This window comes from Python bivittatus, unplaced genomic scaffold (genome assembly GCF_059951505.1).
Source record: "Python bivittatus isolate LINGU-HERP-01145 unplaced genomic scaffold, Pbiv_v1 ctg000330_np1212, whole genome shotgun sequence".
Classification (NCBI taxonomy): domain Eukaryota; kingdom Metazoa; phylum Chordata; class Lepidosauria; order Squamata; family Pythonidae; genus Python; species Python bivittatus.
In genome coordinates this window covers 60,179,735-60,195,988 of record NW_028277058.1, presented here as the reverse complement: position 1 = coordinate 60,195,988, position 16,254 = coordinate 60,179,735, and the positions used below count along the sequence as shown (strand labels likewise).

The 16,254-nt window shown below is 42.3% G+C and overlaps 1 protein-coding gene across 1 annotated transcript in view; it reads left to right on the top strand.

The window, feature by feature from the left end:
• Positions 1-16,254, top strand: part of PLXNA4 (plexin A4) — a 529,822-nt gene that overhangs the window by 58,169 nt on the left and 455,399 nt on the right. The window contains exon 3 of the mRNA XM_088141425.1: positions 74-256. Within this exon, the coding sequence (XP_087997551.1) occupies positions 74-256 (183 nt within the window). The remainder of the gene's footprint in view (positions 1-73; positions 257-16,254) is intronic.

Here is a 16,254-nt window from a genome sequence, read left to right as displayed (position 1 = left end):
TGTCTTTGCTTTGTGCAACAACCATAATGTCCATAATGTTATTTTCACCTCCCCCCCTTGTCTTTTTTCTTAGCTGTTAACAATTGATGACAACTTCTGCGGCTTGGATATGAATGCCCCTCTTGGAGTGTCCGAGATGGTGCGAGGACTGCCCATCTTCACAGAAGACCAGGACAGGATGACATCGGTCATTGCCTATGTCTACAAGAACCATTCGTTGGCTTTTGTGGGTACCAAGAGTGGCAAGCTAAAGAAGGTAGGTCTGGCTTTTCAGAAGCCAGTGTGGCATGCAGCAAGTTGACTATGGTAAATGGTTCAGGCCAATAAAAGGATGAGCTTCTGTTTTCCCAGAATTATTTTTGCTGAAGTTTGGTGAGTGGGTAGGAAGAGAAAGTTGTTATGTGTGAATAGGTCAAAGTGAGAATGAATGACCAGAGTGATCTTGAGATCTGCTAATGGTCTATCTATCTAGGTTCTAGGTTATGCTTTCCTTCTGGTTTGGAATGGTGGCATTTAAATCAACATGGAAAATTACTGGAGATATGGGACAAGTAAATTTTATTCCCACTCTTTCCAGAGTATGAAAAAGAAGCTGATTTTTAACATTGTTGAGTATTGTATTTACCATCAGAGTTATGGTTGTACGTTTGGGCAATACATCTAGAGATTAGTGGGCCTGTAAAGACTTCACCAATTGTCCATTGCTTAAGTTGTCCTGTGTTCGAGCTAATGTCAGCACAAACAGGCTGTGACTCACAAGAGTTTATTTGCTGATTAGCCGAGAAAGTTCTACTTAACTTTTTGTAGTTTGGATTTACTGAATTGCCTGTGTGGATTCATATAATTAGAAGTCTGTCCCTCGCTTTTCCTTTCCATTGTGCATCGTTCACAGAGCGGGCAGCTCATTGTCGGCTGAATTATGCACTTTTAGTCTTTTACAGAATTTGAGTATTTGCATTGTGGAGTCAGAGCTAGGACTGAAAGAGGCATTTGACTCTGGAGGTTTGGGCAGTTTTGATTGTCTCTCAGGATCTATTGGAGATGACCTTCTAATGGAGAGAAACTGACCTAGTGTGTTAATTGTGATAGTTTAACTGTCTGTTCATTTATTCCGTTCCTGTATGAGTACATACCTTGCTCTTGTACACTTTCTAGCTTAAGGAGGGGGCTTTTGAACGTGTTAATATAGTCTAATGTTAAATGAAAAATCCTCTGGGGAGGAACAGTAGAGCAAGCTTTTGCCAAACAGCGAGAATCTAACTGGACCTCATCATGGATTCTTGTAAATTATAATATAATTTTGAAACTTCTGGAACTGCTTTTAACAGCCTGGATCTCTTTGGATGTACCACTTTACAATTCTGATATTCTCCCATTTGTTGAGGATTATGGGAGGGGTAAGACAACATATATGGTTGTAAAAGATGCCATAGAGGATGTGACCGGTAATTCAATCCTATTGGAGTAAAGCTAAATCATCTTATGTCTGAGAGTCGGTCCACCAAAAGATTATCTGCTTTTGAATGAAATGATATTTCAGCTTGCGTTCTCTGAGTTTGGACTTACAATGTTCTTGGACACAATGTGCCACTTATCCGTGTGGAGATGTGTTCCTTCTTTGGTTTGCATATTCTGAGTCCACCCTTCATTCTCTATTCAGCATTAAAACCATGCCTACTTCTCTGAAATGTGTGTCCTCTTTATGAACTATTTTTTTGAGCATGTTAGAAATGCCTAAGTGCTGTGTTCCACAGAGAGGCAACTTTTTAATTTCAGTGGGCGTATTTGCAACTTGGAAACAGATCATGATGCCTTGGTGGACATTGTGGTCACAAAACACCCATTGCTATCCACCCTCCTCCCAAGCTGCCAGAATAATCTTATTATCTCAGATAATTTTCTGAGCAGGTGGGCAAACTTCCAAACAAATCACAGGTCACCCCTCATGTTTCTTTCTAAGAAGAGTTTGGGGATCTACCTGGGCCTAGAAGCATCCTGGCAAATAAAGATGATGCTGAGGGCTGGTGCTTTCTTTTGTTGTAAACCACCTTCTCATTTAATCTTTAAAATTAGAGAATCTTAAATTAAGCAGTGTAGGTAATCTGGCAGGCACCAAGGCTGGGCTTTGTAGTCCTACTGGCTTACCTACCACTTCTCCCAACTGCTCTGAAAGGTTTGTTTTTTTCCATCTTTGTGTTCTCTCCAGTGTAGAAAGAATAATAAGATGAAGAATCCTTTCTTGTTTTGGAACGAATTTCTTCTTCTTTTCCCCTTTCCAATCCCTTCAAGTTGGAAAATTTCACTGTGTGAAGATATAAATAATACTTCTGAGTTTGGCTCATTGCTATTCCAGACTCATCTGATTGGCAACGGCTCTAGTTGTGCAAAGCGAGAAAAAAACCTTCTGGTGGAGTAAATTAGATGTTCTGTGTCATCACCTTCGGCAGGATTAAACAAAACCCCAAACCAGCCCAGAATAATTCATATTCTGACGGAAAAAGTGTAGGGGCAGAAAGGCCAAGGGGGAAAAAATAAATAAATACAGTGGGTGGTATGGGAACTCTACTCAGAAGCGTGGGTTGTTGAGAATGTTATTTGATATTTTTGACAACAGTCAATATTTGACAATGGCACAGAGATCTCTTTGTGCATTGAATTAACCTGTAACAGGACAGTAGGAGGTTAACATGCAACAACTCTACAAATGAAGTTCATGTGACTCTTTCACCTGCTCAGGCCATCAGCTCGGCTTGCAAAAGGGATGACTTGGGGACATTTGACATTCCTTCTCCGGAATCGATTGTCCAGCAGCCCTAAGTGTTGTACGTTGCAACCCTAGTGGGAAGAAATGGCCTTTAGTGGTAGGTTGAAGGCTTCAAGAGCTGATGTTCTGTGAAAGACCTTTTTCCTTCTCTCTGTCTTTGCAAAAACGTAGGGTACCCATCGCATCCCTGAACCCCAACCATTCCAGAAATGGGCTCAGTGAAGTTGAGTTTAGGGGGTAGAGCCTTGCATACAGAGCATGATGTAACCCTCAGATGGTCCTCTTCAAAGGTCATTTAGCATGTTTATTTCCTTCTTATTTAACAAGGCTTTGCAGAGATACCCCCTAGTTATTTATTTGTTGTAATATGTTGCATAATTTTAACCTGAAACATCTGAATCGTAACATTGAAGCACACTCCATGATGGCTTCTGCAATAACTTTAACCTAATTGCTGAATTATCCTAATTTTGGGGGCTTACAGAATACATTGAGCCAAAAGTACTTAAATGGGCTGGATTCAATACTGTAAGATGCAACCTGTAAATGAATCAAGGTGAGCATTAAGCAAAAGAACCAGGATGGCTCAAAAATTGTATTATGCAGAAGTGCAAATATTTTAATCAAAAGCTTCTTGTCATGTCAGTTAAATTGGGAGCAGAGACAGAAAATAACAAAAGGTACTGGAAATTGTTGGCATGCTAATCGATTTTAGAAATCTACAGAATCCTGGCTATCTTACATCACTTCAGTAAAAGATTTGGTTCCAGGAAAGATTTCAGGAATTGAAAAGGAAGCCATAGTGAAAGCAATAAAAAACCATTGACTAATTGCACTGGGAAATGTTGCTCTATCATAAATTTAAATGTAATGAAATGTGGTTTCATACGGTGGTTATAGTGCCTGCAATGAGTTCATTAAGTGGCTTGAGACAAGCAAACATGAAACTAGAAATATGGACTTATCCACTAGTTTATTGTAAAGATTGCAAGATAATGTATGCAAAGTGCTTGCATACTCTATAATGCGCTATATAAATTATTATTATTGTCATTATTATTATTGTTCCAGTGATGTATTTCCGTTTCCATGTAGCCTTTCTACTTGTCAACTCTGGCTAAAGAATGTGGACAGGTTTAAAAAAAAAACACAAACTTTTCTTATTTCCTCTTCCCTGTGCAGTTTTAGAATTGATGGATGTTGGTTATTTATATGTTTTATATAAAGATGATACAGATCATATTTCAGACTCCTGAGATGTCCTGTTCGTGAATCTCTTGCAAACTATCCAGAAGCATAAAACAGCCTCAGTTGGTTGATAAACAAATGTCATCCATGTCAAGGAATTTTTCCAGTGACACATGCAATAGAAGTAAAATATTGTGCTTTCCAAGAGTATATTATTAAAATGAAAATGAGGAGTGTGTCAGGAGCCTGGATACGTAACCAAGACAACAAAGGAACAGGAACAGGAACAGAAAGCTGGGATGGAAAAGAACAGGGAGCAGAATGGAGTAGAGAGTTTAAAAACACCCATCTACATTCTTTGCTGAAAGGAGGCATGGACCGAACGTTAGGCCAAGTAGAAGATGGGACTTGTTAAAAACAGGCTGGAAATTGAGAGAGAACACCTGTCATCCATGGGTTCGCCTTCCCATGAGTTGCTACATCAAAATTTGGCTAAAGAAAAGTTGGTGCCTGTGACAGATCCCGTTCTCCTAGCACATCCCTCCCCCATTTTTTTGTGGGCTTTAGTGCTAGATGTGTCTCCAAAGAATCTTCCCCTGTCTTGCTCTATCAAGCAATACCAGTAGTCCTCGAGTTACAACGGTAATTGGGACCGGAAATTCTGTCACTAAGCGAAGCTTTCATAAAGTGCGCCCTGCTTAATGATGGCAATCCCGGCAGTCCCTGTTGATGTCGTTAAGCGAGGATTGAAGGTTGTTAAGCAAGGACCTGATCTGACTGGGTCTTGCGACTTGAGGGTTGTTAAGCAAGTTTTTTCTTCCAAGGAGCCTGCACTTGCCCTGCCGCCCAGAGGCTCCTTGGAAGAAAAAGCGGCAGGAACGGGAGCGACTTACCAAAGCAACTTGCAACCTTCTCTACTAGCTTCCCCACTGACTTTGCTTATGGGAAGCTGGCCGGGAAGGTCTCAGATGGCAGTTACATAACCATGGGACTCTGCAACTGTCATAAGTACAAGCTGGTTGCCAAGTGCCCAAATCGCAATCACATGACCATGGGGACACTGCGATGATCATAAGTGTGAGGACCAATCGTAAGTCCCCCTTGTTCAGCGCCGTTGTAACTTTGAACAATTGCTGAACGAGTGGCCGTAACCTGAGGACTACCTGTATCGATACACACCACCTTAGAATGCCAATGTAGGTTGCCTTGAGGAAGACCCCGATTCCCTCTGGTGGGTGAGGATAGCAGCTCCTAAGATGGGTAGATAACCAAGAATCATATCTGGTTGTCAGTGGGCAATCTGCAGAGAGATGTTCTTGAAATACCTTGGAGAAAAGCGGTGTGGAATAAGTATTGTGCTCCTTGATTCAGCTCCTGCTAATAGGGGAGCAGCGTCCCTCTGTCTGCAACTGATGGTCACAAGGTACAAGGTGTGTGGCATGAATGTTTATGCTGTTTGAGTTGCCGTTGCATGGATCCCATGTCAGTGCTCTGTAAAGAAGGGCGGTATCCTGTCTGGGTAAGACAGTGTAGGATGGAGCCAGAGCTGCATCATGTCGATTGTGCTTGGAGGGCCACCTCATGTACATGCTACATGATTCCCAATAAATGAACAGTTCCCAGTTTGGTGTTGGCTTCTGCAAAGCAACAAGGGGGGGAGGAGGGGCAGGGGAAAAAATAAATAAAAACTACATGCAAGTGCCGGAATAAAATTATTTCCCAGACCATCTCTTTTGTTTAGCTTTGACTTTGGGACAAAATTGGTTGCTTTGTGGGATGAAGTTGGTCAAGAGCGAGAGAAACAACATGCAAGGCTCTTGACTTCCTTGGACTTGTTCTGGGGTGACTTTTGGCCTTGGGAGTTCCGGCATGCTAGAAAGGGCAGGAGGCTGATTTTAAACCCAAAGGTTTAAGATGGAGGCAGGAGCCTTCATGATCAGAAGAGAATAATCTGTTTGAAGTGGCTTCAGTCCTGGTGAAGCTTCCACCAAGTAATAGCCAGCTGAAGGAAGGATTGCATTCCCTTTGAAATATTAGATATGCAGTTGGAGAACATTCTTGGATTCATTCATGGTGACCTACTGTAGCTGGTTTTGGTCCTCTGACATCATTCCATCAGCTTAGGCTAGGATGACAAAGTGTGCCTGTGTAATGGTATGTGGGAATGATCTTGGGAGACAGGAGGAAGAGTCACAGCCTAGGCAACAGTCTGATAAATGAATTCTCAGTTCGGAGGAAGAATGGGGGTGGAGAAAGCATCTCAGAAGGGACCTTCCCTAGTTCTTGGGAGAGTAAAAGTAAGGAAGGGGAGAGGTACTTTCAGAGTTGCAAGATTCTATTACTACTGTGTTTTTGTAGGGAAAGACCCTTGTTCCCTCCTGGCCATTTTCACAGGCTTGTAAGTGAGCCTAGGGGTCTACCTTACACTGGAAGTAGTGGATTTTATATGTTTCTATCTTTCCTGTGCTACTAACTAATTGCATTGCATTCTTTTCAGTGCTTTATCATTTGCTGTTTCTTTTTTTTTTTAACGTATTTTTAGAAATGTGTGAAGACTTTGGATCTTTGAGTGGTTGTGAAGCAAGCTAGATAGCTTCAGCAGAGGTGGCAACTGGCTGGCTTTGTCTAAGCTGAGAAGCTAAGCAGGGCCAAACCTGATTAGCATGTGGGTCAGAGGCTACAGGGGGTTGTTAGCTGGACTAGGAAGTAAAAAGAAAAATCTGGAAGAAGGCTGTGGCAAAGCACCTCCAAGACAACCGCATGGATGGGGCCATGAGGTCACCAAGGGATGAGATCCTTTGGGTTCTTGATCTCCCATCCAGACATTTTTGCTACTTGATTAGCAAACACGGGACAAAGTATTCAGCGTGCATTGCAATGCAGTCAAAGTTAAGCACCCTCCCTTTTCTCCATGACCTCTCTGTAACAAATTCACCTTGGCCACTTGTCAGGTGGATGTCAACCAAAGGGCTGTGCATTTTGCATTGCCTGTTCCCCATGTAGTCTTTGGCCATTTCCATGTTAGTGATTTATGGTATCTTCTAGCATCACTCCACCTTGTGATGAGGTGGAGCCTATCTTCACTGCTGATATATTGGCAGAGCAATGGCTGGGAGATGCTAGAAAATGCTATACATCACAGGAGTACAGGTGACCTGAGGTACAGTTTCCAATACCATATGCAATGCCATGTCATTATGGAAGATTGGATGGCTCAGTTCTGGATGGTGGGATGGTATGATTTGGCTAGGCTAGCCCTTCAAAAACCATTGTCTTTGGTGTGGAAGCTGAGAAGCTGAATACTAGCAGAATAAATTCTACATTCCAAGAAGCAATCTTACTACAGTAGTCCTTGCTTAACAACCACAATAGGGACTGGAAAATTTATTGTTAAGCAGGGTGGTTGCTAAGCAAGTTGTGCCTGATTTTGCGACCTTTTTTTGCAGCAGTCATTAAGCAAATCACCACAGCTGTTAAGCAAATCACACGGTCATTAAGCGAAACACACAGTTCCCCATTGATTTTGCTTGCCGGAAGCCAGTTGGGAAGGTTACAAATAGCAATCATATGACCCCACGATGCTGCAACCGTTGTCAGTGTGAGCTGGTTGCTAAGCACCTGAATTTTGATCATGTGACCGCAGGGGCACTTCTGATAGTTGTAAATGCGAGGGCCAGTTGTAAGTCCCTTTGTTCAGCACTGTAGTAAGTTTGAACGATCACTAAACGAATGGTTGTTAAGTGAGGACTTCCTGTATGGCAAACCATTCCATGGATCACAAACTCAGGAGTCACACAAGTCCTGCTGAATTATGGGTATCTTGGGAAATCAAGGTGGATTTTACTGGAAAGAATGCACACAACTTTTCTCTTCGTTTTCATCACTTTCTGGCCTTCAGTTATCCATGTAACTCTGCAGCGTGATTCAATCATCTTTGCACGCGCTGACTCTTGAGATTGTGTGAGATTTCCATCCAGGCTTACGCTTGTGGTAATTCATTCTTATTTTGGCTGCTCAGATCTTACAGCTGTTTGTTGTTGTGGGTAGCAAGGAGAAGGAAATGGACTTGTTTACTTCGAAACACATTCTCCAGGATAAATAATTAGCAGGGGAAAACACATCCAAAAAATGATCACGAGTGTGGTTGTGTGTGAGCTTGGATAATTGAGCAGAAGGCTTGCAGAATACAGAAGCAGTTTTGATGGACAAGTGACTGGTATTTCCCCCCCCCCCAAATTATGAATATAAGGAGGAAAAAATTCTTCTTCTAATTCAAAGTTTCTACAGCAGGAAACGAGGCTGCCTTTTGCAAGGTCTTCGTTCCTCAAGATGTAAGCTCATTCAGTTGTGAGCAAAAGGAAGGGCCTTAGCATGGATGCTTCATTGTACCGGTTACCTGGAAGGCCCCATGTGACTTTCCAGCAATCTTAGAAGCTTCCTAGTATTAATTGGCTGGAGTGGAACATGTGACTTTATGGGACTAGGAAAGGGTCTTTCTACCAGTTGGCTGAGTAGATCATGTGATTTTGGAGGAGTGGGCAGCATGGAGCCCATGGGCTTCCATAAATGTTGCTCCTCAAGCAGGGCGCTGGCCCATTTGCATTTGGGAATGCCATAGGTCCCCACATCAGCAGCATAGGATGGTTGACAACAAAAGGGTGGCAGCTTGTACCCCACCTTTAGATCAGCCCCTGGGAGCAGGACTCAGTTGTGGTCACCAGCAACCTTGACCTTCTGTAAATGGATGTTTTTGGCCTGACCATGTCCATCATGGGACCTCAGTAGCCATTTTGTGAGTACCCTTGCAAGTCTTCATCTGCCCATCTCTGTGTTGCTGTTTGACCCCAATAAAAGCTTTTACATCACAAAGAGAAGATGACTTCTTTCCAATTATTCTGGGGTTGTTTTTGGTTTTTTCCCTTTGTTTCTACCGTTCCATCTTTGTTTTGCAAAGATGGGTGACATCTGAACTCTGCTCTCTATGTGTTTTGCTGAGCCCACAACTAAGAACCCAACAACTGCTCTTCAGCAGCGGTTAGCGCATAGCTCCTCTGAACAAGGCAGCTTGATTATGTTGTCCCTGGGGAACCTGTTTTTCGTTTGTTGCCAGAGCTAAGCTAGTAGTCTTGGTCACGTTTAATGCATGGAAAACCACAAAGTAATTATGCATAATAATTCTGGATTTCATCACTGCAAAATATGACCTGTACCTTAGATGTGATGACAAGGGAGATAAGGCACTGTCGCTGTGTTCATGCTAAGATTGTTGCCTATGAGAATTAATCGATTTATGCTATTCTTAGAGGCAGAATAAATCTCTCCTTCACTATCTTGTCCTATCCTTAATTATATAACTATCATGTCCTTTCCCCATCCCTGCCAGCTCTCTTCTAAAATAATTCCCTTTTTGCTTGCGTTCGCTTTCTTCCTTTTTCAAACGGGCCGAATGCTGTTTAACTTGATGTTCTGACTTTAAAGTCATCTCGGCGTGTCATTGGAGATATGGATCTAGTGACCATGGAAGGAGACTTGTAAATGGAATATCTAATCTCCTCTAGATCCAGACTCTGCTCCAAAGCCTGGCAGCATTTAACCGGTGGAACTGTGCTGTGCATTTTTATGGGACTCAAGGGGAGCAAGGGGAGAAAAGTTCTGCCAAAGCCTTTATGGGAAAGACATGCTCTTCAACCTTGTGCCTTAAAATCTCTGTAGGCTGATGGAACTTGTACATCTCAGAGGTGCCTTGTGATAGGAGAGTGGAATATGCAACCCCAGCATGTTAGTTTGGCTTTCCAGACTCCATGTTCTCCAGATGCATCCGAACTATAGCTCCCAGGATCCTTGGCTAGGGTATTTATTTATAACCAATGCTTCTGTGCCACTTCAACTGCACAACCCTAAGTAGCTTACTAGCATTGCCAACAGCCGAAAGTGAATGTAGGCCTATCCCAAGGAGGAATCTTACTCTGATTCAACTGCTGGGCCCCCATTCATCTCAAAAGCAGTATGCAGTTCAGAAGGTATCTGATTCGAGTTGGAGGAAGACATGGCCAACTCTGGCAGTTCCAAAAGATGAGCAATATATTCTGATGCTCTCTGTCTCCCCAAACAAGGAGCCAAATATTTTATCTATTGTTGGATTTAGGGTTCAGTGCAAGAGAGGGAGATGATAGGTTTTGAGGGACTTAGCTATTATAGTCTTCCAAATCAGTGGTGGGCCTTATTGTGCCAGAAAACATATCTGTTGTCATCTTCCAGACTCCCTTCCTCCAGCTATATATTTTTACATTTCTTTTAGGTTTTTTTTTTTAAACATAATTTCATTCATATCTATGGAATCTAGTAAAAGTTGAAGGGAGGTTTTCACACAGGAATCCAGGTCACTCCAGTTCAGGAGAACTGCAGATCAGGGAGAACTCAGAGGATGCAAACCTCTAGTTATGGATAGTTCACCCGCAGAGTATAAACTCTGTAGTCTCACAGGCACAGAGGTATCTGGAGCTTCAAAAAGAGCCTTGGATCAAATGAACTGGATCTGATGTCTTGGTGCCTTTTGCTAAGTCTTAAACTAAATTTAACACATACAAAATCTATCCTTCCAGAACATTACATCCTTCCTGCAAACCATAATCCATACGCATATCTGGAACATCATAAATGATTTCTAGTTTGAAGATTCAGTTTCTGGAAAACCATCAGATTACACCCTTCCCTCCCAATACCGGGAAGAGAGTCATTTGGAAGAAGAGCAGTAGGTTTTGCACAGACCTAATTATTATTATTTGCCTTGAAAAATTATTGCTTTGTGTTTTGCATTTGTTCAACCTAGCTAATGGGTTGTCTGGACAAAGGTCGTCATTGTGTGATCACTTTCGATTGCTAAAATGATATAAATGGGCTTAAAGTAATTAAAGGTTGAGCTTTGGGGCTTCAGAACCTTGCCATTGGGTTCAAAGATGAGAAAAATTGCAAAGACAGGAATGTTTAAAATGCCGTGTTTCTATCCAGACTGATTCTGATTATGAGTTTTTCATTTATTCATAACAATTTGTTTTGCTTGCCTATTAAAGATAACTGCTTTTTCAAGAAAAGTCTAAATGATTTGTATAAATCTGAGTTGGTTGTCAGTGTTCATGTCTACATTTAATTAAGCTGCTTTGCAGCAGTCTGTCAGTATCGATGCTCTTGGGTTTCTGCTTGGACCTTTTTTTCCCCTTCCAATTGGACTGGAAAGGCCCTTATAAGGACTTTGAGCTCTTTAATTCTAATCAAGAGCAGTTGATAAACAATATTTTTTAACCCATTTTCTTTTTTCCAGTTTAATTTCCCTTCCCACCTTGTTCGTTCTTTAAAAAAATGTACTTAAAGAAAGTGTGTCCCCAAGGGAGGGGTGGGATCCGTTCTTGGAAGCACAGATTGTGCATCCATACTGTACACAATGGCTGGTTGTCCAACATGCTCAACCTTGTTAGTGAATTAACTCATTTTGTGGGTTTCTAGAACACACTGAACCATCTTCTCAGGCCCCCCACAGATATATAGAGTAAAAAACTGTGGATGTGGTCTTGGGTTTCTGTTTGATATTCCTATCCAATATCAACTGGATTGGAATGGGCTTCTCATTCAGAGGCAGAGGAGACCCTTTCAAGGACTTTGAGCTCTTTAATTCTAGTCGATAGCAAGAAGAGGCAGAACTAAGTGGTCACTCGGCCCTTCCAGCCTTCTAAGGTCCCGTTGGCCATGGACAAGCTCTCTTGCTGGGGTTCCTGCAAGGAACTCTCCGAGGTCCTGAAATCACTTTTTTGTGCCCCAGCTGTGACCTTCCCCTGGCTGTGTTCATACAAAATACTTGACTTGGTTAGGAGGTAATCCATTTTCTGGGTTTGCACAATACACTGAACTAACTAAGTGGGTTGGGTTCAGCTCACACACTAAGCCACAAAAGAAATACCCAAGTCAAAGTTATCCAAGCTGAAGATGGTGTGTAAATGCAGTGACTGGGCATTTAACTGCCCTAATTAAGCATGCCATGCCTATCTCCCCATAGTGTGAAACGATGCGATGATAATGGAAATGAAGGGAGATGGTTTGCATGAGGTCCAATTACCTTTGAGAGCATGGATTAGCTGCCTGGAGTCTGCTCAGTATCTTTGCTTGTAATGGAGAAATAGCAACGTTAGGATGGCTTAATTCTCGGGGAAATCTTGAAGGCAAACATAGCGATGGCCTTCATTCAGGTTATTGAATTAGCCCACTCTCTGAATTCACACAATCCATTGACTAATCAACATTTTCATATGATCGGCTAATGATTACAAGCAAGCTGGGTTTGCAGAACACGATCAACGGCAAAAACAATCAATCCATTTTCTAAAGTTTGCACAATTCATTGAACTATAGACTAATCAAATAGACTGGGCCCATACAACATGCGAAGCACATAAAAACTTAACCAAAGTTAAAACTTGGCAAAGTTAGTGAGTTACGTGGCTGCCACTGCACGGTCTATAACTGACTGGGTTAAATATATGAACTCTATTCATATATTCTGCCCTATGGAATACTCTCTCCCCAGAGGGCCCCAACTCTCTTGTCCTTCCAGAAAAAAGTCAAGACCTGGCTCCGCCAACTGGCACAGGGCGAAAAAGGGGGCAACCAACCCTGGGGGTGGCTAGCACCTTGAAGATGCTCCCATATGGTAACGTCTTACTGACCATCAGCATCTTGGAAGATATTATTGTTTGCATATGTGTTTGGTTTTATCCTATTTTTACTGTATTTTTACATTATTTGTATTGTATTTTAATTAATATTTATTCTTGTTTTATTGCGAACCACCCAGAGTCACTTCTTGTGAGATGGCCAGTATCTAAATTTGTATTTCTAAATCGAAATACAAATCAAATCAAATCAAATAGAAACTCAGCTTCTGTAAGTGGTTCTCAGTTGATAGCTTGGAGTCCTTCACTAGACCAGGGCATCTGGCACGGTGCAAAGAATATCACCAGCTTCCAATCTTATTTGTTAAAACAACACAAGACTGTAGATTGCTCCTCTAGGCATTCTGAGAAAATAGAAATAGAGGGTGACTGCAGCCCAGTGCTGTGTTGGAAGGGTGCCCAAAAGACAAAAGAAAATTGGTGGATAATAGAACAAATCCTGTGAAAGGGTTAAAGGCATGGTACACAGCAGGCCGGCCGATTTGCAAGTGGGCTCTATTTTGTATTTGGCCAAAGCCACACGGCAGCCGTTTCGTGAACGAGCAAGCCATTTGGTGAAAGTACCCCTCTCCAAATTCTATATCTCCCCTCTGCGCAAAAATGCTGCCTTCCCTTTTTTCATAGTTTTCATCATAACAATGATGCCTTTTATTGGACGACAGGCCAGATGAGAAGACAAATGAAAAAGATTCATTTTGTGCAGCAGATCAACTTGGGAGTCATCTGAGTGTCCAAGCTTTTATTTTGAGGAGTTAGTTATCTTTTAAAACCAATCCAACGATCTGTTCCCCCCCCCCGCCCCTTCCTTCTTTACTAGTTTAAGTCTTTCTTCCATCCGCCTTTCATTTCTATGCCTCTTGCTTTGTGACGCCACTTATGGTTCGGCTGCTTATGGGTGATACTCCTAATTAGTTTTGCTTTTATGAAATCTTTTGCAAATCAGTTTTGTCAGAACAAAGTGGGAGAATCCTCCACCCATCCTCCTTCTCTTCTCAACCTAGCTTTGGTTGGGAAGCAGAGGCTTTGTGTTTAATTTTTCATCCCATCATTCTCCAGATAAGACCTTGTTTGCGTATCTGATAAAATTCTCTGTGCTGTCAGGGAGCTGATTTGAATCACACCTTATCCAGGACTGGTCTGCGTCTCTTCCTTTCACGGGGAGTTGAACTTTGTAGCCATGAACCAACAGTCTTCTTCTCTGCTGATATCTTTTGTCTAGTCCCTATATTTAGACTCAGCTGTTTGCATCAAGAGCAAGAAGCTGGACTGAGATACTGACATCTATCACTGCTTTTTATTGGTAGAGGGTGGAGGGAGAGGAGATCTTCTGCAGTTCAGAGTGCTGATTATTCTTTCTGAAGGCCTACATAACTCAGGTCTCAGGTACCTGCAAGACCATCTCTTCAACTTTGGCTCTCCCCAGGTAATCTTGTAGGGAAGGCTTACTGAGGTTCTCACACCATATGAGACAAGAGGGTGGGGGCCCAACAACATGCCTTTTCAGTGCCTGCCCCCACTCTCTAGAATACTTTGTCTCCCAGGATCCAAAACTTTCTGGCCTTTTGAAAATGTCTGATTCTTTGGCAGCTGCCAAAGACCAGATGTGATTCTTTTCCAAGCCTGATTCTCAGAGTTTTCTTTAGCAAGATTTATTGAGCTAGATAAAACAATTGAACTATTTCCGTTTGGAATCAATTCATCCCCTTATGTATTAGGACAGTGACTTTCTGATTTTCTTACAGTCTTCTTAGGATCCAGCAAAGGGCAGGTTTCTTTGCTGATCATGGGGGAGCTTACAGCTGGTTGTTGACATAACAGCCCCCCAAACCTTTCGGTCTGGGAACCCTCTTACAGTAAGCTACTTCACCCTGGATGTTCTGCAGAGCACTTGGGTACTGTTGGTATGTCTAATGATGCATGGGAATGACCTTGGGAGACAGGAGGAAGAGCCACAGACTAGACAACCACCATGTAAAAGATTTCTCAGCCCACAGAAGGAGAGAGGGCATGGGAGACATTTCAGAAGGGACCCCCTAGTTTTCTGGAGAGTAAAAGGAAAGGAGGGAGACATATTTTCAGTCTTGCAAGATTCTGTTAATGTAACCTTACTATAAAGGTAGAGCTAGTACTCCTGGTTGTGCTTCTTGTCTGGACTACCTTGCAGGGCTATTAGTATGTGGGCTGCCCTGAAGATAGCCATTGATTGCTCTTTTGATTTTAACAGTATTGTGATTTTGGTTATTTGTAAACTTCTGTAGCTATAGAAATAGATGGTTTACAAATTTGTGTAATAGGTAACTAAGTAAGTAAGTAAGTGTCTGGAGGCTGTCTGTAAGAGTCGGCTATGGAACTAGTCAGAGGAAAAAGAGAACCTCAGGATATTTCCCTCACAGCAGGGGTAAGCAACCATATGTGGCCGTGAATCCAAATTAGAACCTTCCAAATTGAACTTCTGCATTTCACAGCAAAATATGAGTTACCATTTGTATCATCTCCTCCTCCTCTTTAAAGAAAATAAGGGGTAAAAACCCCTGCTAAATTTGGCACGTTTTTTTTGCCTTAGGACTTCCAGTCATTCAAAATACTATTAAAAAGGAAGGCTGAAAAGTTTGGCCTGGTGAACTTTCAGAGGCATTTCTCTCCTTCCTTCCTCCCCTTTCCCTCCCTGCCCACCCCTCCCTCCCTTCCTTTTTACACACATATATCGTAAGTGTAGATAAAGTCCCTTCCTCTCTGCCTTTGCAGCTGCTGACTAAAGGAAAATTGCCCACTCCTTTGTTACAGATGAAGGGAACTTGAGGGAGTGCTAAGATGTGATTTCTCAGCTACATCATATCTCTGGACCTTTCCTTTCTTCTTCCACAGTCTGGCAGCTGCCACTTGCAAGCCAGTTGTCCACTCCTTTGGAAAGATTGGTGCCCTAGAAATGCTTCCTTTTGTCTGCCCTTCTGATTGGCATTGGTCACAGGAAAACATACCTTGAGTGCCTCAAAAGTGGTCAACCTTTGCTGGCCGATACCTGAAAATTGTAGTCCCAACATAGATGGAAGCAGGAAATTGGAGTTGGCTACTTCAGAGCTACCGAGATCCAGGTTTTATCACCCATGTGCCCAACGTGAATTGTAAGGCATGTCCAAAAGAAGTGTAAGTAGTTGCTCTGCAGTTATGGGGCTAAATCCATTGCAATCTGAACCAGAAGCCTTTTCAGGTAAACTATGAGATGTGCTATATTTTCCTTTTTGCACTGGAGCTCAAGAGCTAGGGTTGAGGACCTCTTTTTTTTTTTTTTTTAATATGTGCTTTTTAAAAACATTACATCTAGTCCTCATTTAGTGACCAGAATTGGGACTGGCAATTCAGTCATTAAGCAAAGCGGTTGCTAAGTGAACCCGTGACTGTGCTTACAATCTGACTCTAGCTTTCCTTGGCTTTACAGACCTGCAAGGGTCATAAAAGTGAGGATTGGTCTCAAAGTTACTTTTTCATCACCGTCATCACTGCGAATGGTCACTAAATGAGGCCGTCACTAAGCGAGGTCTATCTGTATCAGCAGGATTAAACAGAACTTCATCCAACACATCA